Raw genomic sequence first — 27,728 nt, 5'->3', positions numbered from 1 at the left:
CCAAAGTCACATATGCAGCATGTGAAAGGGGAAGAAAAGGAAAAAATACTGAGAGGCATTCATGTCACAGCCCATGTTATATCAGGGCTTTTTAAATGTTACTTGCTATGTGAGCTCATGAAAATGCAAATTCTCAAGCAGGTGATATGGGAGTCTAAGATTCTGCATTTCTCAAAAACTCTCAAGTGATGCTGATGTGGCTGATCCAGACTCATAGGCTATGATGCCTCCTGAGATTTCTGGATGTCTTTCTCAAGATCCCCCAACAAGACTCTTGCCACAATACTCCTCTGATCAGTGATCTGTTGATTTGGTGGTGAAACCACAACAAGTCTCCACTTTGAACACGTACACAAAGTTCTATTTAAACTTCTGCTCAAAACACAGTCTTCTGTGGCAAAGGATCAGCTATTCGGAAAAGCAGTTGCATCCATTAGAAGTTGTAGACATTGCAGATGGTTATGAAATTGCTTTTAAATCTAAGTATCACCATTGAGAATGCATTCTGGGCCAGGGAACAATTCCCATCTCTAAAAGCCAAGTGAAGAGTTCCAAACTGAGAAATACAGGGAGGGATTTCTCAAAACAAAGAAGTGAATCATTTGACTATAAGCTTCTCTTCTCAGATCAACAGAGGAAAGGATATGTACAGAAACCAGCAGAAATAACAGATCTTCATGACCAGTGAAAGGCATTTAAGGGCAAATCAAGACTGTCCACTTAGTCTAGACTCAGGGACTGGGAACTATCTGGTTTGTGAATGAGACAGAGAAAAGCGGAACAGAGAGGGATGAAGATAAACTTCCAGGAATGCTTTGGGTACCAGAGTGACCTGAAGTTCCAAAATCATAGACAAGATTCTGGAAGAGCCTGACTTCAAACCATGAGTCTTTGGAGAAACAGAAAGGCCCCCTTGCAGATGGTCACAATACCAAGTTTAAATTAGACAATCAACAATAAGTTAGAATGGCACCTTTCTGCAATTTTCACAGCTCAGTGATTCCCCAAACTTTGCTCCATATTAAAATCACCTGTGGTGCTGGAGAAGACTCTTGAGAGTCCCTTGGACTGCAAAGAGACCAAACCAGTCAATCCTAAAGGAAATCAACCCTGAATATTCATTGGAAGGACTGATGCTGAAGCTGAAGCTCCAATACTTTAGCCAGCTGAGCCAACTCACTGGAAAAGACCCTGACGCTGGGAAAGATTGAAGGTAGAAGTGCAGGGACAGAGAAGAGATGGTTGGATGGCATCATTGACTCAAAAGACATGAATTTGAGCAAACTCCAGGAGATAGTAAAGGACAGCGAAGCCTGGGTGATGCAGTCCACAGGGTCGCAAAGAGTTGGACACGACTGAACGATGACAACCTATTAGAAAGAAACATGCCCCCCACCTCCTGCTCAGGCCACACCCCCACATGAATTAAATTATAATCTCTGGGGGTGAGGCCTAGGTACTCTTAATTTTTAAAGCTCCCAAGGTGATTCCAATGTGCAGCCAAATTTGAGAACGACTGGCACAGCCTTTCAGTGTCTTCATTCATAAAATAAAGGAATCCATCTGGACAAGTTGTTCTTTATTCTGTCTGTGTGTTAGAATCACTTTCGAGTGATTTTTTAAAATACTGCTGCCAGCAGCATCCCCAGAAACTCTGGTTAATTGGTGGGACCCAGACACCAGCATCATCAGCATTTTTAAGAGCTTCCCCAGGTGATTCTAATATGCAGCAAGGGAGATAATCACTGGTCTCGAGGTTTTTGCCAGTTCCTTCTATTACTTACATTTTAAACATTTATGATATTCAGGCTAAAAATGCATCTTAGAATTTTTGCAAGGGTGGATTTCTCACCTTTAATTTTAAATCAGAGACTTTTAACTTTGGAAGAACCTCGTAAACCCTACACAACATGTTGGATCAAATATATATTCATATGTGTACATTGGGGGAGGTGAATGTCCTTGATTTTTATCAGACTCTCAAAAGACTTAACTCTGTTACCTCAAAGGCAAGTATGTGATTTCTGATTTAATAAATTTGGTCTCAATAGCATGTCTGCTACAGTTTGAATTCACAACAGACCTATTGCCCCCTAGTGACTGCATATCTTTATTGCAGGTTTAGTTCAGACCCTACAGCCTCTGAGGAGCTATAGGGTTAGATCTGAGATCTCACGATTTCAGATCCAAGTATCAACACAGAAGCCATGTCTGAGGCTGGGGACAGTAGTAGGCTGTCTGGTAAAGCTCACAATGAGAGATGACCTTCCCAGCTGCTCTTGTAAGGGGACAGTCCTCTCAGAAACTCTGAGAAAGTAATGTCCCAACCTGGATTAGGATACTAGGGTTTTCTAGACCTGACTGTTGTTACCTACATGCCTCAGTTTGAATCCAGGCTTGCTTTCATACTGACCATATGTCCTTGGAAAAATTATTGAGCCTTTCTGTTCCATATATAAAAAGGGGATAATACAAGCACTTCAAAGGCTGCTGTGAAAAATAAGTAAGACAATACATGTAAAATGATCAGCATAACACATGGCACACAGCAAGATTCCCATACATGTGAGGTTATATTATTCATTGTTATTCCCTTGTTTTGTTTATTGTTCCATATGGGTTACAGTGAGGACCAAGTAGAAGAACACCAGCATGTTGCTATTACACAGCAACTCATATATCCAGAGAATCCACAGAGCACAGGAAAGGGTTATCCTAAACACAGACGTAATCCCTACCCACAGGAAATGCTTTTTGAGATTCCAACAGTTGAGCAGTCTCTGATTGCAGCCACTTCTTGTCAAATATCTGCCTTCCCACCACGTGGGCAAGACAGTGACTATACCTTACCCCCAAGGCTGCCGCAAGTTCCTTTCAGGGAAGAGAATTACGCAGACACAAGATCCCAGAGGCCCTAAACAATCAGCTCTCCTCCAGCCAAGACACTCACTGGCGGCAGTCTCCCACACCACTCTCTCCCCAGGGGGGACAGTCCCCAGACTCTTCCACAAGCCCACCACGTCAGGGCTCCACGACCTGCCTGGCTGAAGCAGAAACACCACAGAACCCTCTCACCAGCCTCAGCAGAGATGCAAAGTGATCAGCACTCACTTACCTGGAGTCTGCTTGGCCGTGCGCACGGGGGTATAGTGGTTTTTGGAGGACGATCGGACCGGCGTGTTCTCTTTGGGAGAGCTATCGATGGCCGAGATAGTTTCTCTTTCACAGTGTGCTATGGGGATTGGTCCCTGTTGTCTTAGGATGTCAGCCAGAGCCCTGAAAGAGAAAGAGATCACACAGTGAGATTCACCAAACCAGTGAGCAAGCTGGCTGGGCGACTTTCACTGGCCCTTTGATGGATGGAGACCCAGTATTCAGTTACAGCCACAGCATCATCTGGTGTTGGGCCCAGTGGGGATATAGAGGAGAGGCTGCCATGCCTGGCGGGACAGGTATTAAAAGATTGTGGTTGTGGTTTCTTTCTGCGATTCATTTCATACCAATGAACTCTGAGCCCTTTCAAAATGCAGGCTCCCCAAGTAGGCCCCTATGCCAGGCAGATACTACAGGAGGTGCCGTGAGGAATGTCACTGCAGTGAAAAGTGGTCACTGTTGGCCCCCAGTTCAGTGGCAAGTAATTAATATCAGGGGGATCAACCTCCCCATCGAAAGACACACACCAAGGAGAGTGTATCTATACAGGTGGCCCAAATAAGTACAAAACACAGCTCCCATGGTCAAATAAAGGGGTGCTTTAGCTGCAAAGGCAGGATGTACAGACAAAATGATAAATATCAGAATACAAGGACGGTGCAGGCAGTGAATGCAGCTGGAGTTTAGAGGATGGAGCAATCATAAACATAGAGAGAGAAAAATACACGAGAGGAAAGAGACATGTACAGAGATGCTGCTGTAGCTGGAGAGGTCCACGCTCTCTGCAAGGGCCCCAGTACCACAAGAGCAGGTTTCATTCACTCAACACCAAATGTGCATTAATTAAGGACTCAGCATGCCTCAGTCACGGCAGAGACCCGGGTAAAGAGAACACTGTTCCTACCGTCTAGGGGCTCAGCATTTAGGGGAAATCTCTCCCGCACCTGGTTTGGAACAAGACTCCTTCTGCAGGTTAATATCACAGGTGATGCTACTGTTGGTAGAAAACAGGGACACACAGGATGTTCTGAGGAGACCCAAGGGACCACCATCGGACATGGTCATTTCAGGGTCAGGTGCCCAGTTCTTTGCATGAGCGAGGCAAGGACTCTTCCGTGTACCTGGGCTATCCCTCAGGCATGGGTGAGGCAGTGTGCTTCCAGTCCTCTCCCAGCCAGTCCAGCCCACCTGAGATCTGGCCACACCCAGCCCACCCCGAGGCTTCCTTCTAGCTCCCCGCACTCTGCCCCCTTCCTTGAAAAGTGACAACCACAGCAGTTTAAAAAGGAGTCTGAGAGTGAATTGTTCCCTTTCATTATTCTGCCTCTGACATGCTGAACCTTCCTAGGAGAGAAGTAGCAAGCTGGCAATCTTATCATTTAGTGGCATTTATACAGCAATTTCAGATTTTCCAAATGCTTTCCCCGTGCTGGCTTGCTTTTTTTTTTCTCAGGCTCTAGGAGGAAAAGCACACACACGTCACCACCTCATTCACTTCTGTGGACCAAGAAGTGACAGAGGCGAAGACAGAACCTCACTAGTCTGGTAAAAGAACTTCGGGCAGACCTGAGGCCTAGGAATAAGAAAAAAACACTGCCCTACAAAATCGAGATATTTGGGTTCTAGTACCAGCTCTGCCGCTGATGAGCTGTGAATGTTCAGACAGATTTGTTAGCCTCTGAAATTGAAATTTAACCTTTTTATTCCCCAGCAGCAAAACAAATGGTTTAAACTAAAATGACCTCGAAGATCCCTTTTAATCCCAAAATGTGATCAATATTATATATATATATATTTTTTTTTAACCACATATCCACACAAATTACCTAGATTCCTTTACCCTATTTATGAAAGACACTTTCCTACCATTTTTCCATGGTAAGGAAGTAGCGAGTCAACAGTTAAACAACAGAAGTACAGACCAATGGAATCAAATTCAAGAGTCCAGAAATAAACCTATACATCTATGTTCAACTGATTTTCGACAAGGATTCCATGATCACTGGAAAAGAAGTTTCTTCAACAAATGAACATCCACACGCAGAGAATAAAACTGCACCCTCACCTCATACCATATGTAGCAATTGATTAAAAATGGATCATAAACCCAAATATTAGAGCTAAAACTATATTCTCTCAGAAGAAAATTGAGAAGTTACTCTGTAACCTCGGATTTGGCAAAGGTTTCTTAGATATGACACCCAAGCAGGAGGAACAAAAGAAAAAATTTGCAGACTCGACTTCATCAAAACTAAAAACATTTCTACATCAGAAAATAGCACCAAGAAAATGAAAGCCAACCCAGAGAATGGGAGAAAATACTTGCAAATCATGTTTCTGCTAAGAGATTTGCATTCAGAACATTTAAAGAACTCTTATAATTCAGCAATAAAAAACATACACCACAATTTAAAAATGGACGAGATAGAATTAGACATTGCTCCAAAGAAGGTACACATGAAAAGTAGCTCAACATCACTAGTCAACAGGAAAGCACAAATCAAAAACATGGTGTGATATATGTTCACACCCACCAGGATAGCTTTGACCAAAAGACAAGTCCAAATGTTGGCACGGAGGTGGAGAAGTTGGAGCTTTCACTCACTACCGGTGGGAATGCAAAACGGTGCAGGCCCTTTGGTAAACAGTTTGGCAGCTCCTCGAAATATTAAACATAGAGTTGCCATATGGCCCAGCAATTAGAATACTCCTAGGTATGTGCCCAACAGAAATGAAAACATATGCCTACACAAACTTTGTATATGAAAGTTCATAGCAGCGACATTAACAATAGCCAAAAGGTGGAAATAACCGAAATGCCCATCAACTGATGAATGGATTAATAAAATATTGTGTAGTCACACAAAGTACTATTATTCAGCCTTAAAAAAGCACGATGCTTTGATATATGCTACAACATGAATGACCTTGAAAACAACATGCTACCTGAAAGAAGCCAGTCACAAAAGACCACAGGTTATGATTCTACGCATATAAAATACCCAGATTCGGCAGATCGATAGAGGTAGAAAATAGACTGGTGGTTACCAGGGCCTGTTACTGCTGTTTAGCTGCTCACTTGTGTCCAACTCTTTGTGACCCCATGGACTGTAGCCCGCCAGGCTCCTCTGTCCACGTGATTTCCCAGGCAAGAATACTGGAGTGGGTTGCCATTTCCTTCTCCAAGGGATCTTCTCGACCAGGGATCAAACCGGTGTCTCCTGCACTGGCAGGTGGATTCATTACCTCTTGGCCACCAGGGAAGCCCTGCTGCTGCTGCTGCTGCTGCTGCTGCTGCTGCTGCTGCTCAGTCGATTCAGTCGTGTCCGACTCTGTGCGGCCTCATAGACGGCAGCCCACCAAGCTCCCCCATCCCTGGGATTCTCCAGGCAAGAACACTGGAGTGGGTTGCCATTTCCTTCTCCAATGCATGAAAGTGAAAAGTGAAAGTGAAGTCACTCAGTCGTGTCCGACTCTTAGTGACCCCATGGACTGCAGCCCACCAGGCTCCTCCATCCATGGGATTCTCTAGGCAAGAGTACTGGAGTGGGGTGTCATTGCCTTCTCCGAGGGAAGCCCTACTAGGAGCTAATGGGGGGGTTAATGGAGAATGACTATCAATAGGTACAGATTTTCTTTGGGGGATGATGAAAATATTCTAAAACCAGACAGTGGTGATAGTTGGAGAACTCTGAAAATGTACAAAAATCACTGAACTGGACACTTCTAAATTTCAGGATGAATTTTATAGTAGGTGAATTTCATCTCAATAAAGCGACTATTACCAAAAAAAAAAAAAAAGTTTACATTCTTTTTCTGTGTTTATCTTGCCTCTCAAGTTCTTATCTATGAAGGAAATCTATGAAGAAGAAACAGAGTCAAGTGGTTAAGTCCATGTTTTCGGAAAGTCAAGACTAAATCTACGTGAATGACAGTGATTTTGCCCCTTAGGGGACATGTGGCAATGTCTGGTGACATTTTTTGATTGTCACACAACTGGGGAGGGAAGTCAATTGGCAACTGGTGGGCGGAAGCCGAGGATGTTGCTAAACATCCCACACTGCATAAGACAGCCTCCCCCCCCAACCCCCACAAAGAATTATCCCACCCAAAGTGCTGGCGAGGTTGAGAAACTCTGAGCCACATGTACATAGCACTATGTGAAGTAGGTCTTTGATTAACGCTCAATGCAATCTAGTTCCTGCAATATCTACCAAGATGGGACACTGGACTGGGCTCTGGGACAAGCAGGGCTGGCAACACTGAGACGAACATCTTGAAATTCAGGGGATCTTGTGTGTCTGACCCGTTCAGTGTATCTCTGGGTCTTGGCACATTGCTCGGCCATTATTCAAAGACAGAAAGGAGCGAAGAGTATCTCCGTCCCAGCCTTTGTAGGGCTTTCAACCCAGCATCCTTTCGGTCCATATGGACAGTGTAAATGGCAAACCCACAGCAGATTCACTCCAGGCTTATTGGCCAAGGAGGACCTGGCCAAGAAGAGATGTTCAACCTGCAATCAGGACTCTTGGGATTGGTTGGGGGTGGGTAAGGGGTGGCTCTTGGTACTCAATCCTGAGAAGCCATGCCGATGCTGAGGGCTGAGAAGTGAAGGGCAAGACGCCTCTCTGGAGAACATCAGGCGCCCCAGAGCATCCCTGCTTGCTGCTGGAGGAGTTCTAACTGGGTTACAGCCAAGCTGTCTCCTCCTGAAGGTAATGACTTGCGTGATACCCTCTCCAGGTGGCCTGTTGGCAGGGCTGCGTTGGGCTGCCCAGTCAAAGGAGAAGGACGTGTGCTGAACAGACAGGCTAGCTAGGCTGCAGGGACCCAGCCCTGTGTGGTTCCGAGGAGGCCACGCCCACAGCAGGCTTCTCTGCCTCCTGAGCACCGGCCCCACTAGGGTTCCCCCCTGCCCGGCGCCCTTGGGCAGTCAGAAAGGTGGTCCTTGTTCCTGGATGGTGCTGGGCCCCCGTCCACCACCTCACACCCCCTTATCTCAGCTCCTCAGATCGGTGACCTCCCTCCTCACTCCTTTTCCTCTCCACTTTCCATCTCCTTCTCTCCAGGGTGCTCAATAAATATTACTCTAATTCTGAAATGTGCGATCCCAGCCTCACCTAATTAATTTGGATACGCCGGAGGAAATGGGTTAAGGCCTGAGCTACTTTCTCACCGTAGGAAAGAAAATTGGTCACTGAGGAAGAATGAAGGGGATTTTGCAATAGAGCGGCCGTTTCTTTCAGGGATCGGAGGAAGGGGCAGAGACTCAGAAGAAGGGGAGAGAGAAGGTCAGACAGTGAGAGAGAGAGAGCGAGGGAGCAACAGAGGGACAGAGGTAGAGACAGAGAGAGAAGGGAAGTGGGGGTCGGGGAGAGATGGACAGAAAGGGAGCCAAATAGATGGGAAGAGAGTCAGAGCCTCAGAGCCAGAGAGAGGCAGAGGGCAAGATTCAGAGATGAGGGAGTAAACAGAGACGGTGAGACAGGGAGCGGGGCAGGGAATGGAATCAAAGGGTCAGAAACAGGCAGGCAGACAGAGCCAGAGAGAAAATGGGACACAGAGTCAAAGAGAAACTCAGAGAAAGAAAGAGATCCAGAAGGCAAGAGATGGGGAGAAGGGATCAGAGAGAGACCTTCCTGGGGAAAGAGAATCTAGGGGGGAGAGAGAGACTGGCCAGTGAGGACTGAAGCCGGTTCCCAGCCAAGGGCAGCCCCACCCCCCGCCCCCCATGCCGACTACAGAGGTTCTAATTTAAGAACTTGAAGAATCTGGTTCTCTGTTCTGCTCATCCCAACTCCCCAACCTCCCCCTCCCCCAGAGCCACTTCACTGCAGTATCTGGATACAGGAAACAAAGCGATGCTTTTTGCCTGAATTATCTACCTAATTGTTTTGGTTCGCCGCACATGGATTCCTTGGCGTCTGTGAATGTGTGGCAAGCAGGGGAGAGTTAATTAATTGGGCAGCAAATCTGAGCAGGGAAAACAGTCATTCTGATCACTCAAGCCAGGAAATGTTCATGTTCTTCAGGACTCATTGTTTGTGTGTTAACCATCTGCTGAACTGAGTTGCATCTTACACGTGGAGAACACTGAACGGGTTCTCAGGGCCTCACCTGCCTCATCCAGCATGGTGCCTGTACCAAACCTGGAACCTTCACAGCTACAGTTACCCCAATTTTAAACACGAAACTGAGGCTCAGGCTAATTCTAGGACCGAAACATTGATGGAACTGAAATTTCAACTCAGGGCTTCTTTGCTGGAGTCCTGATGTCCTTCTGCTCACTTTCCCAGGAATTGTCAGCTTGAATGAGTTCTCCCAGTCTTTCTAGCTGAGTCTGCTAATTTAGCAAATGCCAGTTAATATTTGGGCGTGGAGAAACAATTAGTCTATGAGTGGTTCAGGTCAAGACCAATTATTCATTCGCTTAACACCTTGGTTAATGTTGTCAGTGGTCTCAAGGAAGGAAAGTGAGTTTGCATTTTCCTAAGTATTGAGTTATCACAACCCCTGTAGGGACCAAGCCCAGTCAACATTCTGATATGTGCTACTTGCATTCAAGACATGAAATCTGTCTCAAAATGGCAAATGATTTCCTAACATTAGAAAAGTAAAGAAAACCTTGGTTATAACTCTGCTTCATAGTCCCGCCAGCTTGGGAAATTAAAGGCTTTAATTTACTGAGCAATTACTATGTGCCAGACATAGTGCTAAACTCTTTGATGTGTGATCTTATATAATCCTCAAAAGGACCCTATAGAGTAGGTGCTATTGGTAACCATAGTTTACTGATGAGAAAATTAAGACTAAGAGATGTTAGATATCTTGCCCAAGGTCACACAGCTTGAAGGAAAGTTGCATGGCTCAAGGTAGCCTGGAGTTAAAACTCCCCTGCAGGTCCTCCCCACCATTCTAGGCAAAACAAAGAACTTTCTCACCCAAAGCAAAAAACAGACTTTAGGTTGATTACGCCCAGCTCCAAGCCAGCCCAGCCTCTGGCTGATCTCCAGAACTCCTTGCCCCAGCTGTTTAAGAGATAACTACTCCCAGCAACCTTGGAGAAGAACAGGCCCCCTTAAGACAGTAGCTTTCTACATACATCCCTATATATACTTACTCTTTTCTTAGATAAGTACAGCAGCTCGCTAATCTGACTGCTGCCCCTTCTCACCTCATTAAAGGTGATCTGTTCCTGTAGAATGCCAGTCTCGTTCTTTTTCTGAACCTCTCCTACTCTAACTCTGAACGTTACACAGCTAATAAGCGGTAAATCCAGATTTCAAATGTAAGTGGGTTCAACTACAGAGGCTGACTTTATACCACTGAAGTATCCATTCACCCATTTGTCTGTCTATTCATCCATCCATCCATCCCATCCATCTACCCAAACATCAACCTACCTATCCTTCCATCAGTTCATCCATCCATCCTTCCATCTATCCATCCTCCATCCATCCATCTTCCTTCCAATCCTCCATCACTTAATCATACTTATTTTTTCACCTACTACTTACTTTTTCCTACAATGGTCTCTGAATATGACATTGTACAGTGTGTTTAATCTTTAGTAGAAAAATCTACCCAGACAGAACTCAGTGGTCACCCAACTGCCCGTTTCTATTCACCTCAGTGAGTCATCACCATCAAAATCAACAGCAATGGAAGTTTTTACATTGTGCTAGCAGGCAATCTTCCACCAAATGAAACCCTTGAGTAGAACACCAGTACACTTCATTAGACCCCTGCTCTGCACAAGCCCTACTCTACAGAGTTCTTGCCCTCCATCCAGAAGTCCCAGGACTTTGCGGAGTTTCCAAGTTTGAAAACAAACGTGGCAAAAGAGTGCCCTATAAAATACCTGGAACTGTTTTGTCCTGATCATCACTCACTGAGCAGAAAGGAAAACTTAGGTTCCCCTTAGATGAAGTGGGGAAGCTAGGAACACTTAGTTTATCTCAAAAGTCTTTTTGATCTCAATTCACATACTTTCCATGAAGATCCCATGTATATTTCTGCTTGCTGAAGCAGAACAAATGGAGGCCAGCCTTCTGCCTCTGCCATGTCTCTGGCTCTCAGGGCCACATAAACACCATGGAAGGGGGGAAATCAGTCTAGCTGGTGTTCAGTACGTTATTCAGTACCAAGAGCAAGGCAAGCCGGAGAGTTGAGACTCTTAATCAGGACCTTTCTCTTTTCCGGAGGAGCAGGGAAAAAAAAAATTATGCTTTCGGATAGGGATGATAAAAGGCCAAACAGATGAACTATTCCATGAATAAGCTATTCTGGTTAACGTTTTTTTATTCCTAGCGACTAATGAGAACACTCTTGTTTTTGAAGAATTTTCTAAAAGCATTCCTGCCTAATTAAGTAGAGTATACTGAATATAATTACTTATAAAAAATGCAAGGTTCTTCCATGAGAGGGCCACCAACCTAATCTTTAGTTCTCTTCACAGAGAAGACTCAGTGGGATGGAGACAAGCTGGGAAATGGAATTCCTATAAAAACTGCGGAACGAACCATGGACAATTCTGATTGCTACTTCTGCGCTATTTCTCCTAAAAGTAGAGGGTAGACGTTCTATTCTGGTTAAATGAAATATTCTGGTTATTTGAGTCCTGGATGACTGAGCTTTTACTCGACCCTGCCACTCGGGAAATAGCCAGCATCCTCTCTCCCCTCAGCTTCATCCTTATCTGCTGGGCAGCCAGGGTGCTTTTATCCTCTGAAACACACACTCCAGACAACTGAAGTGAATATATTTTTAATAAACATGGACCAAGGAGAATGGCTTGATTCAGTTCTCCTTTTCCTGGTTCTCTCACAGTCCACTTGAAAAACACAGCTGCCAGCTTTGTGTGTGCACAAGACTGCTCTCCACATACACAGAGGCTCCGAATGGATAGCGAGAATCTCTTTTGTTGTGATAACAATGTTTGTGCATCTGCACCCAGCCGTTCCCCAGGTCCGAGTTGTCCCCGGCCCAGTCGGAATTCATCACAGCCAATAACCACGGCCGAACTTAGCAAGGGAAAGCTCAGCTGGCCTGCTTTGCTTTTCAGGCCAGCAGGGCAATCCCTGCAACCCCGTGGGCACCTGTCCCCCACGGCCAGCCTCAGGCCTGGCACAGAGTCGATGCACATCCCAGGGAACTGTGATTCATCCCTAATAGCGTCTCCTCCCCACGCACCACCCTTGTCTCACGAATCACGTGAAAATCTACCCAGGCCTAGGAAATTCGGTAGCATCTACACTACGTGCAGACTTTTTCAGAAACATTTAGGATTGTCTGAGCATCCATCAAAGATCTGAATGGGTGAAGGGCAGCTACCCTTAGGAAATGGGGAAATGGAAATGCTACCAAGATCTGTTAGCAGGACCACTTGGGCAGCCAGGTGATAGACGAGCTAATAAATGAACCTGCCGCTGCTCTTATTGTTGATACTGCTGGAGTCATCTTCTCGATTTGCTATAAGCACAGGCATAAATCTACAGGAGAGGCAAGAGGAAGCTAGTATAACCTACTAGCTAAATATGGGAGTCTGGAGCCAGACTACCTGGGTCATAATTCTGACAACTCAGGATATTGGTGGGTCTTCCCTGCTAGTTCAGACGGTAAAGAATCTGCCTGCAATGCAGGGGAACCGGGTTCGATCCCTGGGTCAGGAAGATTCCCCTGGAGAAGGGAATGGCTACCCACACTAGTATTTTTGCCTGGAGAATTCCAAGGACAGATGAGCCTGGAGGGCTCTAGTCCATGGGGTCACAAAGAGTCAGACATGACTGAGTGACTAACACTTTTCACTTCACTTTCAGGATACTGGTGATCATGAGGTGGCTGCTTAAGTGCCCTGAGGTTCTGTGTCCTTATTGAAAAACTAAGGCCAAAATACTAAGGTCTCAAAATAACGTCCACCTCTTAGGGTTATTACAAGGATTAAATAAGTTTGTATTTGTAGAGCACTTAGAACAGAATCCGGTACCTTGTAAGTACTACTTAAATACTTGACTAATAAATAAATCCAAATACAACCTCCCAGGGTCTACAGAGCCTCAGCCAATAGAACCACAAGGAAAGCACGTGTATACAGGTGGAAGAGGGGAGCCGGGCAGCTGACTCAGGCAAGCCAGATGGCAAAACGCCTGCCATGGAGAGGGAGCCACATGGCAGGCCTGTGGCTACGGGTCATTCTGGAAGGGACCACCTACAGCCCATATTTTCCACTCAGGCCTGAGGTCAGAAATGCATCTGGTCACACACCAGCTTTGCCAAACTCTGAACTTGGAATCTGCAAGCCAAGTGCTGAGTGCCCATTCCTCCCTGCGAGACCATCACAAGTCAGGCTTCCACTAGGGTGCAAAAAGCAAAACGAGGATTCTGTCCAGGCATTAAAAGGGCAAATGGGTTAGACGGACCAGGGCAACATTTTCTACCAAAGATTCGGTTATTCTTTTTCTTTCTTCTTCCTACATCCCTTTTTCTTTGTTTTCTTTTCTCTTTCTTCTTTCCTTCTTTCTTAAAAAAAAAATTATAAACATTATTGCCATTTCCAAGTTCAAGTTCACATCAATGCAACTATTGAAAGGGTGGGGTACCCAAGGGTGGAGGTTGCTCCACTGTGCTTAGTCACTCAGTCGTGTCCGACTGTTTGTGACCCCATGGACTGTAGCCCACCAGGCTCCTCTGTCCTTGGGGATTCTTCAGGGAAGAATACTAGAGTGGGTTGCCAGGCTCTCCTCCAGGGGATCTTCCCAACCCAGGGATTGAACCTAGGTCTCCTGCATTGCAGACAGATTCTTTACTGACTGAGCCTCCAGGAAAGCCCAAGAATACTGGAGTGGGTAGTCTATCCCTTTTCCAGGGGATCTTCCTGACCCAGGAATCAAACTGGGGTCTCCTGCATTGAAGGTGGATTCTTTATCAGCTGAGCCACCAGGGAAGCCCATGCTCCAGTGGGCAGACCTCAGAAGGAAGTCAATACTGGCTTCCCACGAGAATTAACTGAACGAGAATTGCATCCGAGGAAGAGAACGTACCACCTCCAGGGGGAAAGGGAGCCCCAGCTCTAGACACATCTGGCGCCCACAGGGAGAGGCACTAAAATGTGTCATCTGCCCCTGGGAACCAAGAGGGTCCATGAGTTTAAGATGTTAAAGACAAGCATTCACAGGAGGCCACATGCAGAGAGCATTCTTATATGAGTACAGTGTGCGAGGAAAATGCATTTTCTCCTTCAGCCCAGGGCTGCCGCGTATTTAAGGACACGAGTTATCTCTGTGGACCTGAGCCTCTCAGGTGTGCTGAGAACAGAAGGGGCTGGAGAAGAACACGCCTCCACAACCGGAGAGTCTCCCAGCCCAGAGCAGGGCAACAGGCCAGAGCAGCGCTAAGGGGCTCACCCATGGTCATGGGCACAGAAAGTGACAGAAGTTGTGATGAGCCTGCTTCCTATCTTCAGGAAACGCTCTAAGGCATAGAAAGACAGATGCTGACCTCCAGGAGTGAGAGGAAGGGGGCTTAGCTAGGGGTCCCTCGAGAGCCACCAAAGCAGGCCAAGGGAAAGAGGCCAAGGTCCTTTCCTGTAAGGATGCCTCTAAGGATATCCTTTCTCATACTGTCCATGGGGTTCTCGAGGCAAGAACACTGGAGTGGTGTGCCAAATGGACTCAAGTTTGAGCAAACTCTGGGATAGAGTGAAGGACAAGGAAGCCTGGCGTGCTGCAGTCCATGGAGTTTCAGAATGAGTCGGACAAGACTTAGCCGCTGAACAATAACAGGGACATCCTATCTTGTCCTACAGTGGGTGCAATGCTGCCTGGTCAGTTCAAAGAGTGGTGTCGGGACGGAGATGCAGGAACAGATAATAGGGAAAGAACGGATGGAGGCAAGACAGAGATCTCTGTCCTCTTAAACCCAGAGACAGGGCCAGCCATCCTGTCTGCTTCTAGGTCCCTAACCTCTCATGCCCAGCTGGTCATCTTGTGGCCCAAGGGAGTGAGGGGAGCCCCACGTGGTGGCATAATCCATCAAAGCTGAGAGCAAGAGAGTTTACGGATTCTAAAACCTCAGGGAAATACAAAAGAACAGAAAACAAAAAGAAGGGAAATTAGTGGGAGCCCCCAGAGGGAATTCAAAAGGGAATCTGAAGCAGCTCGACGGGCAAGCATCACCAATCCAGCAGAAATGGGGGCAGGCTAGTAATCCCACTCAATAACACAGACGTGGAAATTATAACACACTTGAAAGGAAATGCATTTTTACTGCTTCCTGGGCCATTGCAGGATTACCAACTAGGCTAAGAAAAAAAAAATTGATCTTCGGAGAGCTACTTTATTGAAGAGATAAGAATGATTTGTAATTAGCATGCCGATCGTCTGCAGAAGAGCCCGCTTGAACACAGTCTGTCTTTCTGGCTGGTGGATGCACCCCGTACCATCCCTGTGGTCTCGTCTGAGTTATTAATCTGTTCATCAGCTTTTTATCAGACAAGAGAAAAGAAAAGCAACTTCACCGAGGTCCCATTTGGATAAATTTTGAATTAGCAGAGTCTGAATCGATGCAGTCTAATGAAGTTACAGCAGGACAGGACAAGTTTAAGAAGGAGGACTAGAGGAAGCGAGCAAAGGAATAAAAGGACTCTCAACAGAGGAGGAATCAAAAGAAGGACAGATGGAGACAGAGGCCGTGGTGGTCAAAGACACCGAAAGGAACAAGAAGCAACATTTTAATGATGTGACTTAAAAGACGGAGAAGCGGCAGATCCTCTGCTGAAAGCCGGGTTCTCTTCGCAGATGCCCGGGGTGGGGGAGGGGGCACTGGCCCAGAGGTGGGTAAGAAGCTGGCTGTTGAGGATCTGAGAACAGAAGAGCTGAGTGAGTTCCCTTAGCCTGAAGAGCCTTCCAAGCCAACGGGACAGCATTCTTGGGAATATTCAGGCAGGCTTCTCAGGATACAATAAAAAGGCAGAGAAGATCCAAGAGGGAGACTGGAGTCCAGATTCTTCCAAAAGTTCTGGAGCAGCTTCAGCACGTGGGCTGGTTAACATAGGGCCACCTTCAGTTGCCCAGACATGGGGGTGACTGAGGCCAGAGGCCCTACCAACAGGATCCGAGGCTGATCAGAGGACTGAGGGAGCAAAGCTCTCCTGGACACATCTTCTTTGCTAGTATGGGGTTCGGCCCCCTCCCTGCCCCAGATCCCGGGGGTCTGTACCCCAGGACCTCAGAGTCCGGGGTAGGTGGGGTGGTGGATGGGTTCTGGACATATTGCCCTCCTTCTCACTCTGGCCCCTACTCCCAGGGTTCAAATCCCTCTTCGTTGGACCAGCAGGATGGAAGGAAGAGGGAAGTGTTGACTGTCTGGGTGGGAAGCCTCCCTCCCAGAAGAGGATATTTGGCTGAGGGAATGGCGACTCTGTCCAGAGGACAGATGTCCTAAGTAATGAGACTTTAATGTCGGAGCTAATGGGAACAGTACACGAGACCAAATGCCAAAAAAGCAAGGAAGAATGAGAGTGTTTGTGAAGCCTGCAGAAAGCTGTGACTCCCCTTCCAAACGCTGGGGAACGGGGCCAAGTGCGTGGCCACCCAGAGCCCGGCTGGAACTCAGCTTCCACAGGTCCCGAGGTGGGGACAGTGGCTCCAGGGCAAGAGGGTCCAGGGTTCTCCTGCCCCTCTGACCAGGGTAGGGGCTGCAAACAGTGCCCAGAAACCTCCACGCTCCCACACCTGCCTTGATCAGAGGGTTAAGGACCTAAGCTGCAGACCCAGGAATGTGAGCTCTGCCAGGGACCACCACCATGGCTGTGACCATGACCATGACCACCGCCAGTGGTCAAGATGGCTGAAGCTAGAGAGCAAAACCCAGGGCTCTTTCCTTTTCATGGGCTTTTCAGGACAGATGGCTTGAGGCCTGGAGAAGCAGAGAAACTCCAGTGAAGATTGAGGAATGAGAACGCAAGGCGCAGAACATCGAGACGAGAAAGAGCAGAAGTAGAGCGGGGAGGCAGGGTGAGCTGGCCGGGATTCTGGGTCTGGCGAGTGCTGTGCTCAATGTTATAAATGGGGCAGAGTGGGGAGCTGTGATAAATGGAGCTGTTTGTGAGCTGTACATCTTTGTAATTAAAACTGAGAATGGCGCGAGGTCCATCCTCTCGCCCCTCAAATCGCTTCTTTCCTCTCAGGAGCCAGGACTCCTGCAGAATTGCTCTGGGGGCGTCCTTTCAATATTGCAATGGTTTAAGGGAGAAGTTGTTTTATGGTCTTTTTTTTTTTCCAATTAAAACCAGTGTGTTTTTGTGTGTTTTTACTTTTTACCTTTTCTTGGTATTGTCTTCACAATCCTCCACCAGTATAATCCATTCTCGAAGAGAAGCCCTTTTCACTGCCTCGGGTGCCTTATGCCTGCATGCAATGCAAGTGAGGCCACCAGCCCAGGTTTGAGGTACCCCGGTCCTTAGGTCATTCATTCTCCAGTCCCTTACAGAAATGACACATCTCAGGGGACAAGACCCTGATGCCGGGAAAGATTGAGGGCAGGAAGAGAAGGAGGCGACAGAGGATAAGATGGTTGGATGGCATCATCAACTCAATGGACATGAGTTTGAGCAAACTCTGAGATAGTGAAGGACAGGGGAGTCTGGTGTGATGCTGTCCATGGGGTCACAAAGAATTGGACACAGCTGAGTGACTGAATAACAACAGGGGACAATTTCTTTGCTTTCTCAAGTAGTCTAAGCATCACTGACTCATTTATGTTCAGGAAGGTGAGAGCCAGGTGACCTGCTGGCTCGCAAAGGAGACAGTGGCCAGCTAAGGACTAGCTGTGTGATCTTGGACAAGTTACTAAGCCTCTCTGAGTTGATTCTGTCATCTGTTAAACGGGCTCCAGACTCAGGGTGGTAAAAGGATGCAGTGAGCTCACACAGGATGCCAGGTACAGAGGGAAGTCCTGGAGGAGGGGTGCTCTTCTGAGTATTTCCCCATCCCCTGCAACCCCTGCTTCATCCACATGACCTTGAGTCCTCACCTAACTGAGCTCTCAGGTCCTCAACATCGGCTTTCTGGAGTGACGGGTGATGCGGTCGTGCGTCAGAAGCTCCAGGGAGACACTTCTGGATGCCTGAGCAGAGGGAGGGGCACGGCCAGCTGCAGAGCAGAAGTGACCCCTCCCAGAGTGCTCCAGAGTGACCGTATGGAGCTGGTGGGAGCAGAGGCTTTGCCCCAGCCCCTCAGCACCCACTGGCTCCCAACTGAGAAGAAGGCACCCTGCCCCACCCACAGCAGCGCAGCCCACCACCTCCCCAGCACCAAAGAGAAACAAGACTTGACCACAACTGCTACACCTGGTGGCTCCTTGTCACCTGCCCTTAAACTCAGCCTGCCCCATCCTGGCTCCATTTCTGTGATCAACCCCATGGAACGAATGTACTTTTGGGGGTCTGGGGAGGCACAGTTATCACGCAAGGACTCTCCCAGCAACGGTCACCGGAAACCCCATCTTTCTATGCTTGCAAACACTTCTGCTTCATCAGTGGCTGTGTAGCCCAAGCGGTGACCTCATCTGAGTGCCAAACTGCAGAGGTGCTGGCATTTCTGATGGAGGTGAGGGAAGTCAGAGCGTGGCAGGCACCCGGCTCTGACTCCCATGCCTGGCCGCATGCATCCCAAAGAAATTGGGTCCCTTTACCCTCAGAATCAAACTAGGAAAGTTGGGCTACCTGTCTACTATCTCATGCAGAAATGTGAGACCATTTTTAATCTTTTCTGGGTGGTTATTTGAGCCCTTTGCTACACATTGAACCCCCTTTTTTCCCCTCTCCCAGCTCCTCTGCTGTCTGCTGAGACACATTGTGAGAACACAAAGCTGTTTTTCTTAAGGGCAGTAATCACCCTTCCATGTAGGGAGGGGCCCTTTCCTAGCGGTCATCACGAGCAGAGGACTCGAATGCATTTAGTCCCGGGATGCCTCCTCTGGGAACCTGCCTTTGGAGGCAGCTGACGCAGCCCCTGGGCAAGCGGGTCTCCCTCCTTTCTGATCAGTAACCAGCCAAACACCTCTTTCATTCATCAGCCTCAGCCCCACGACATCGATGCTTATAACCATCTACCCTAGGAGGATAAAAATATGCTAGCGTGATGAAAAGTCAAAACAACACACATGGGCTCTGAAAGCACTTCCAAGAGAGGAACCGCGGTGAAAATTTCTGGGGAAGAATCGGCAGGTGGCTTCCCAAGGCGACCACCGAGAAGGATGACACACAAGGACAGGTACATCCTGCTTCTTTTCCAGGAGGACTTGGGCATGTTGCAGGCAAAAACCCCAAACTGCAAACCACAGAGGTGAATTTCAACAGAATGATGGAACCCAAGTTTCCAGCTTCATCAGTCATCCTCCTCAAAGCTTCTCTGGTCCCCTCAATTTATAAGCACCCTGGCCCTGTGGTGTCTCGGCCCAGAGCTGAGAAAGAGCAAGATGAGCACCATTGAAGGTGCTTCCATGGCTCATAGAGCTGTCTTACATGCAGGAGCCGTCCTGGAGGACAGACCTGAAATCACCCACTTTGGGGGCCAAGGGATGTCTGGGGGCACTCTGAAAGTGAAAATCAATCAGTCATGTCTGACTCTGTGCCACCCCATGGGCTATACAGTCCATGGAATTCTCCAAACCAGAATACTGGAGTGGGTTGCTATTCCCTTCTCCAGGGGATCTTCCAAACCCAGGGATCGAACCCAGGTCTCCTGCACTGCAGGCAGATTCTTTACCAGCTGAACCACAGGGGAAGCCCAAGAATACTGGAGTGGGTAGCCTATCCCTTCTCCAGCAGATCTTCCCAACCCAGGAATCAACCCGAGGTCTCCTGCATTGCAGGGGGATTCTTTACCAACTGAGCTATCAGGGGTGCTCTGGTCTCTGGCAAAAACTGAAACGTGCATCTACCTGGTGGGTTCCAGCATCCCCACCCATCGCTGGGAGAGATAGAAGGCATTTACAGCCCGTGTGTTTAATTACAGGTTTCTGCCCATAGTTTTATCCACGACCCATTGCTCTGGTTCACAACTCTTTGGCTTGTGCTGTATTTTCCTTCTTCAAATGGTCTGCATTACTCAGCTCTTATTAAAGGATCATAATAATAACCTCAGAGCAGGGTACTGCCCTTTACAAAGGAATTCGGAGAAACTGCCAGGGACCAAGGAAGTGAATGGAAGTCATTTTAGTGGATGGAAAAAAATGAATGAGAAAAGGGCTTGGAAAAAAAAATGTAGGGAAGTAGGAGGAGGGAGAAGGCTGTCACTCACATCTCTAAATATCTGAAAGTTATCTGGTGATGACTAAGACACACATACATAAAGTAAAATAGAGGAGATTTTCCACCGGGTGAGAAGATAAGGCTTGACCTGGTGGCCCAGGACACCAGCACCTTCTAGTTCAAGATCACTCATTCCCTCCCTGGGGACCCTTGGCATTGTCATCTGGCCTCCCTGGGCTCCAGCTGCTTGGCTTACAAAATTAGAGAGCTAAGTTAAATGACTAGACTGCAATAAAAACTCTATGGTTCTGCGCCCATGGATGACAAAAGAAAAGAAAATACTACTCTGACTTTTCAGAACATTTTGGTTTTACTTCCAGAAATTTAAATATATATATAGATATAGATATAGATATAGATATAGATATAGATGAGGTTAGCAATGTGCCCTGAATGGGTGATAAATAAGCCTGCTCAAGCCCAAGGAACTGAGACCTTCTGAGAGGGCACTGATAAACCTTCCCACCAAGCCCTCGTCCCTGTCTGCAGCATCTGAAAATGAAGACACTGGCAGTGTGGAGTCATAAATGTGACCTGGGGAGAAATAAAAGGTAGGTGTTTCCTAAGATAGAGGTGGGGGGTGAGAATCACATTTTTAAATGTATTTCAAACATAAACTTGGGCTCAGTGGTAAAAGAATCCACTTGCCAGTGCAGGAAATACTGAAGACACGAGTTTGATCCCTGGGTTGGAAAGATCCCCTGGAGAAGGAAATGGCAACCCACTCCAGTATTCTTGTTTGGAGAATTCCATGGGCAGAGAAGCCTGGTGGGCTACAGCCAGTGGGGTCACAAAGAATTGGACACGACTGAGAGACTGAGTACATGCACAAAAATGAACGCAACCCAGGCCCTCATCAAGTCCATTAAAGTTCCGTTCCCCATCATCTGGTCTTTACACTAGGAAGTTCAAACCATAACTCTGTGGGTCCATGGGATATATATTGTCAAGGGATGTAAGACAAAATGCACTTGAATTCATCCTAATTTCAAAAATAAGCTTCTGCGAGACTTTGAGTGGAGGGACGGGGGTGGCAGAGAAGGCCAGTGATGATACCCAGCAGCCAGGGGCTGGGAGCTCCTGCCACCACTCGGTGGGGATTCTCACTGATTCTAGGGAAGGAGCCAAACTGAAGACCTTGGGACCATCCCTTCAGGCCATGGAGAACCAGGCAGAGGAGTTAGGAAGAGGAAGCTCCTTTCAGAGTAGTTCCCTTCTCTCCCAGACCCCAGGGCCTGTCCGTCTGGGATCATCTCTTGGTCAGCTCACTTTTTCAGCTCTTAACCACTGCTTCCTGCACAGTTGATCTGAAATCAACTGCATACTCACTCTGATCTCTCATTAAAACAGGCTGAAAACAATGCACTGGGCTCTTTCTCCTCCTGTGTCCTAGCAGCCGGAAACTGTGGGTCAACTCTTAGGACCACAGTAGAAGGTTTCTCCAAATGAACGAGCTCTGAGCGTGGGCAGGAAAGGGGACATAAGTGCACGCCTTCCAGGGCTGAGGTGGGGGTGGAGCACCCAGGAAGACAGCAAACAACGCTCCAGGGAGGACTCCCCAAGTGCCAGGATTTTTGCATGGCTGACCCACTCCCTCAAGAAGGAACTCTGCTTAAGGACTTCCCTGGCAGTCCAGTAGTTAAGACTCTGAGCTCCCAATGCAGGGGGCCCAGGCTCGATCCTTGCTCAGGGAACTAGATCCCACATGCTGCAACTAAAACCCGGCATAGCCAAGACTGGCATGCTGCAGTCCATGGGGTCACAAAGAGTCGGACACGACTGAGCGACTGAATTGATATATATATATATATATTTAAGACTGAACTCTGCTTAGCCTCATGGGTCAAAGGTAACAGGCTTACATTTTATGATTTGAAATGCTCGGTGCCAATAGCCGGTGGGCAGGGCTCATCTGTTGACTGAACACACGCGCACGTGGCTGCAGCGGTCAGGAGGAAACCAAGAGCTGGGGATCTGGGCAATGCAATCCATCTCTGGCACCTGGTCACCTTCCTCCCTTTCCTATTTTTGCTCCTTTCTGTCTTCCTGGTATCCTTCCCCTGATCCCTCCTCCCATAAGCCTTCTTAAATTCTTCCACAATTTCACTTCTCTCTCTCTGCGTTTTGGTTTTTTTTTTTTAACTCCAAGAAAATGGAAAACATGCAAGTCTAAGACCTTCAGTCCAAGGCAAGATGCATTTCTTTTATCCTTTCCCTCAAACTGCTATATTTGAAGTTTAAAAAAATAAAAACAAAATACAAGTTGACTCTCGGTTTAGATCAATTCATTCTAGTCAGCCCACAGTGCCTCAAAAAATGGAGTGTTTGAAGCGATTTGACAATTCATTGACCAGGAACCTGGGAAGAGAACTCACTAAATCAGTCGGCAGAGTGGTCCCGCTGCCGCAATTACGTGGCCTGTGCGGACAAAACAGGGCTCTTCGGGTTTGTAATTAATTTCTGTAGGCAGAAAAGGTAGGACACAGTGTTCCCTTGATGTTTCTAGAAATAAGCAGAAGAACTCAAGATGTAGGCCCATTTTGATTAGGTTACCTGGGGTCATGAATACGTTTCTTTTTCCCTAATGACATCAGCTCAGGTTTTTTTTCCCATAGCCCTGAGCACTTCTCCATGCCCATCTGCACCTTAAATTCCTCCATCCTTCATCCCTGGGCAGCAGAGTGAAGACCCCCGGCATCTCTGGCCTCACCCACTGCACCTACAGCATCCTAAAAGCTTCCTGACCCATCTGTTCACTAGCCATTAAAAAAAAAAAAAAAAAGCCACACTGTTCCTCAGAATGATTCTCATCTCCAAGACTCTAATGAATCAACACAGGGTGAGGAGGAGGAAGGAACCAGTTGGAATGTGAGCGGGCTGGTTCAGAACTGAATGTCAACAGGGAGCCCTTCCCTGAAGCCATGTTCTGGGCAGAGCCCCTGCCCCTGGAGGCCTCGGCAGGCCCTCACTGAACAGACAGCCCCAGGGAAGCGTTGCCAAAGCTGTTCGGGAACACTGAGCTCAGTGGGGACCCGGGGACAACCTATGGTCCGGCAGCTTGAGTCTCAGCCTGGGCAGGTACAAAGGAAAGGGCCAGATGAGGCTGAGATCCTGGTGGGAAGTGGGTCCAGGTGGGAAAGGCAGGCGCCTGATGTCCAGGGCTCTCCAGAACCAGAGCCCGGCTCCACCTTTGGTCCCCAAGGCCACTCTCTGCCCGCCCTGGGGTCCAGCTGAGAGTCCGTGCTCACATGCTTCGGTGTGAGAGCTGGTGGGTTCCCTGCAGATGCGGGGCGCAAGGGGATGGCTCACACAGACGGCAAGGTCTAATCACTTCTGGAAAAGACTAAATCTGTTCCTCCCTGCAGGGGCTGGAGAGGGGAGAGGGAGGCCCACCCTGAGGGGTGCGCGCAGGGCAGGCGGAGGGCCAGCCAGGCTTGGACACCCGAGGAGGCAGATGGCCCATCCTGAGGTACATCCTTCTTTTGACCCTTCTATCGCTCCCACAAACGTCCCTCCCGTTCAGCCCGTCTGCCCATCTACCATCTTCACAGAGGCTCATACGCTGGAACAAGTCAAATAACCTTTGCCGTCTCAGAAAGGAAATGCCTTTCCTGAACTATTTCAAGGAGTACGGAACAGAGCCCACGTCCCACCTCCTCCGTGGACCTTTGAGGAGTACACATTCCTTCTCCCTCGCTTTCTCCAGGGAGGACTCATTACAGTGTGAATATTTATCTCTTTCTCCCCTGCCAAACAAGACAATCTGTACCCCAAACTCCCTGGGACAGCAAACAGTGACCTCCAAGCAAAGTGGGAGCATGGTGGTACCACGTGGGCACACCCAGGAGTCAGTGGGCATCTCCTGCTAATGTGCAAACTCACCCTGCCACGCCTGGTAAGGGAGAGGTTGGGGTGGGCTGCGATGTGCCTAAGTGGTCCAGAACTGAAAAATAAGTTTCTCTGATCTGCCCAAGGTCACTCGGGGAGTGTCCTAGATGGCTCGCTCATGCTCCATCCCCTCCCCCACCCCCTTAAACACAGAGACAGGCTCTGTCCCCTACCTAACAAGCATCAACACGACGGCTTCCCAAGCACTGATCAGGCGAGCCTGCAGCTGCTGGAAGAGGTGCTGTGAACTGAATAAAATCAGAGGTGAATTTGAGGGAGAAACAGCCCACATTTACATAATGGTCTGAGGGCCGAAACTCATCACCCTTCCCATGGCTACCTCTCTCCCCCAAGCTCGGAGAGAAACGGCCCCCACGGCATCACACTGAGCTGCACACCTATATACACAGTAGTCACCCTAGTTTGGGGTGGGTTGGGGATTCAGTGTGGTGAGGCAACAGGGATGTCTCCCTCCAAGGTCACAGCCCACAGGACAGAGGCCAGCGCCAGCCTCCTTGGGCCACCTGCATCCTCCCAGAGGATGATGAATAAACTCAGTAAGAGGTAGAGGAAAAGGCAAGGGACAGGTTTCCCCAAGGGGTGCAGACAAGAACGGCCTGGGGACGAGAGAAACCCAAAGAAAGCTTCGTGGGAATCAGCCAGCCAGAGACCACAGCCAGCCTGGAAGGGGTGACGAGAGGCCAGAACAGTCAAAGAAAGCGGAGGTGGACAACCCTGGGAACCTGGAGGCAGAAGCAGAGGAATAAGGACCCCGCACACCTGCTTCAGGAAGGGGAGCCAAGAGAGAGGATTCTTTGCCAGATGAAACCCGAAGGACAGAATGCCTTGCCCTTATTTTGCTCTCCACCCGCCGGCCCTCTGCTTTTAAGAACCAGGACTGACCACAAACTATTTATCACAACTCCTCCATCATTTTCCCTCCAGCCACTGACTTATACCCTGAGAGACAAGGTTGGGGTGGGATGGAGCAACGGTGCTTCAGGATTAATGAGCGATGACGATAAACCCATCTCCTTTCGGAAGCTCAGTTCCAACACTCAAGTTTGTCAGTATTCAAGTACTCATACTTTGTGGATTTTGACTCAAAATCAGTCACAGAGCATCATCTTTTCTCAACACCCTCAGTATCCAGGGGGAAAAAAAAGAGATGCCCAGAAATTTCTATCTGCCTTTCTCTCTCTTCATCAAGGTACAGGTGATTAATGTCCTCAGCAGTGAGGGAAGAAGGTTTTCAGGCTAAAAGGATAACAAGCCGAGTGCAGAGATGAGCTGAAGCTCTAGGACTCTGGGTGGGAGCCTGCAGGCAAACTCAGAAGGAGGGCTGGTCTGGGGGGTGGTCTCCATGACTAGGGCAGTGCCCACATCATGTGCCAGAAACGGAGGCACGTTCCAGGGCAGGGTTCGTTCCTTGAAAGACTCTGCTGAACCATGTCCAGCCATTTATCAGAGCTGAGCTTGTGTCCCCTGGGTGCATGGTTTCCTGAGTTGTAAAGAGAGCCTGGTTTCCCCATTCCCTCGGCTTGGACCTCCCAAGGGGTGCTCCGGAAGCTAGGGTGGTGGGGTGGGAGGCAGTCAGGGTGGAACGTTGGACAACCATATCTTGAGCCCTTGGCGTAAGTTTTGGCAGGAGGCAGCCCCCCACTGCCTCCCTGGTGTAAGCAGTGAAAGGTGCCCACCGGGTTGAACATAGCAAGCAGCATTCACTCTGAGTTCTGCCCACAGGGCTTAAAAGAACAAGTCCTCCAGTCTCAGCAGGGCAGATAAGCATCCTACTCGACAGGATGCAATGAAGAGAAACCATCTGCCCTTGGTCAAGACGGAATGCACAGATTTGAATTCCTGCTTACCCAGGAGGCTCCCTTTCCCTATCACCCCCATCTCTCTAAACACCCGGGAACATTCAGTCCACACTCTTTTCAGTAAGGTTCCAACACTGTTCAGCTCCCCATATCCAAGATGACTGCTCTGGCTTGATTCAGAAAACCAAATGCAATAAGCGCCTACAGCGAGGTGCCCACCTGCCATGAAACCTGCACCCTGGAACCCCACCCGGGATTATTGGAAGGTGCGCAATTCTTACACTCAAACTCTGGGATTCCACCAATATCTATTTGGCCCTGTAAATGTCCCTACCAACCAAAGCGTGCGTTCCCGGTTCTGAAGAAATGGAGCAGAGGGCGCCGAAGACTCTGATTTATTGCCCGTCAAAGAGGCAGGGGAGGGAAGTTGACTTAAGAGAGTGAAGGCAGCCCGGGGAGGGCGGTGGGTGAGATGCCAGGAGGACAGGGATGCCTGACAAGAGGGGTGAGCAGCCGGGAGAGAGGCTGGGGGGACCGGCGGGGCCCCCCACTCACCCCGGGCGGCCGCTCTCACCTGTGGATGTTCATCTCCCGCGGCGGGCGGTGGGCCTTGTCGTAGGAGACCTTGGCGAAGACGCCGGCCACGATGACGAAGGCGATCACCCCGCAGGTGATGTAGACGGTGAAGTTGGTCTTGTCCTTCTCCGGGTCGTACTTGTTCTCGGGCCCCGGCGACACCACCTTGGTGCTGGGCGTCTGCACCCACACCGGGCTCTGGTAGTTGGTGCACTGGCGCTGATCCAGCTTCTCGTGGCGCTTCTTGCAGCAGAAGCGGTAGTAGCAGGTGCCGCAGCAGTACAGGTAGCCGCTCTCGCTGTTGTTGCACTCGAACTCCTTGTCGTACTGGCCGCTCACGTCGTAGTAGCCCCAGCACGTCTCGTAGGTGACGGCCGCGCTGGCCGCCGCCACCGCCGCCGCTGGCTGTCCTCGCCGGCTCCCCGCCTCCGGGCTGCCGGGCGCCCGGACGGTGCCGTTCAGCTCGCGGCCGCCCCGGGCCAGGGCGCCCCCGGGCCGCCGGCCCCCGACGGCCGCGGCGCCGGCGCTCAGGGTCCGGTTGGCGGCACGGCCGCGAGCGCCCCAGGCTCCGGGCAGCAGGTCCAAGGGCTGGAGCGAGAGCAGCGGCAGCAGCAGCAGCAGGAGGCGCCGCAGCGCCATGGCGGGGCCGGGCGGGAGGGCGCGGGAGGCTTCCGCGGCAGGCCGCTCCCCGGGCCGGCCGGGCTCCGAAGGGGGCCGCGCGGGCCGGGCGGGCGGCGCGGGGCAGTCAGCGGCACCTGGGCGATGGCGCCATCGGGGCGCGGGCGGGCGGCGGGCGGCGGCGGCGGCGGCAGCGCGCGGTGCGCACGGACCAGCCCAGCGCGGGCGGCCGGGGTTCAGGCTGCGCGCCGGCTCCGCGCTCCCCCCGCGGGCTCGGCGCGCCTCCTGGGCAGCCCCATCCCCCGCCGGCGGCGGCAGCGGCGGCCCCGCGCGCGGCTCGGCTCAGGCGGGACCCGAAACGC

General features: G+C 49.3%; 1 protein-coding gene across 2 annotated transcripts in view; it reads right to left on the bottom strand.

The window, feature by feature from the left end:
- Positions 1-27,453, bottom strand: part of SHISA6 (shisa family member 6) — a 262,124-nt gene extending 234,671 nt beyond the window's left edge. Inside the window, exons 1-2 of one of the 2 annotated variants that reach the window (XM_002695848.4) lie at positions 26,747-27,453; positions 3,116-3,276 (exon numbers count right to left, since the gene is read on the bottom strand). In XM_002695848.4, coding sequence (XP_002695894.2) covers positions 3,116-3,276; positions 26,747-27,387 — 802 coding nt within the window. In that variant the 5' untranslated portion in view covers positions 27,388-27,453. The remainder of the gene's footprint in view (positions 1-3,115; positions 3,277-26,746) is intronic. The other variant, XM_059878503.1, reaches the window with a different exon arrangement.
- Between the last annotated feature and the right edge of the window lie 275 nt (positions 27,454-27,728).

The sequence above is a fragment of the Bos taurus genome, chromosome 19, assembly GCF_002263795.3.
Source record: "Bos taurus isolate L1 Dominette 01449 registration number 42190680 breed Hereford chromosome 19, ARS-UCD2.0, whole genome shotgun sequence".
NCBI lineage: Eukaryota > Metazoa > Chordata > Mammalia > Artiodactyla > Bovidae > Bos > Bos taurus.
This window is presented reverse-complemented; position numbering and strand designations above follow the sequence as displayed.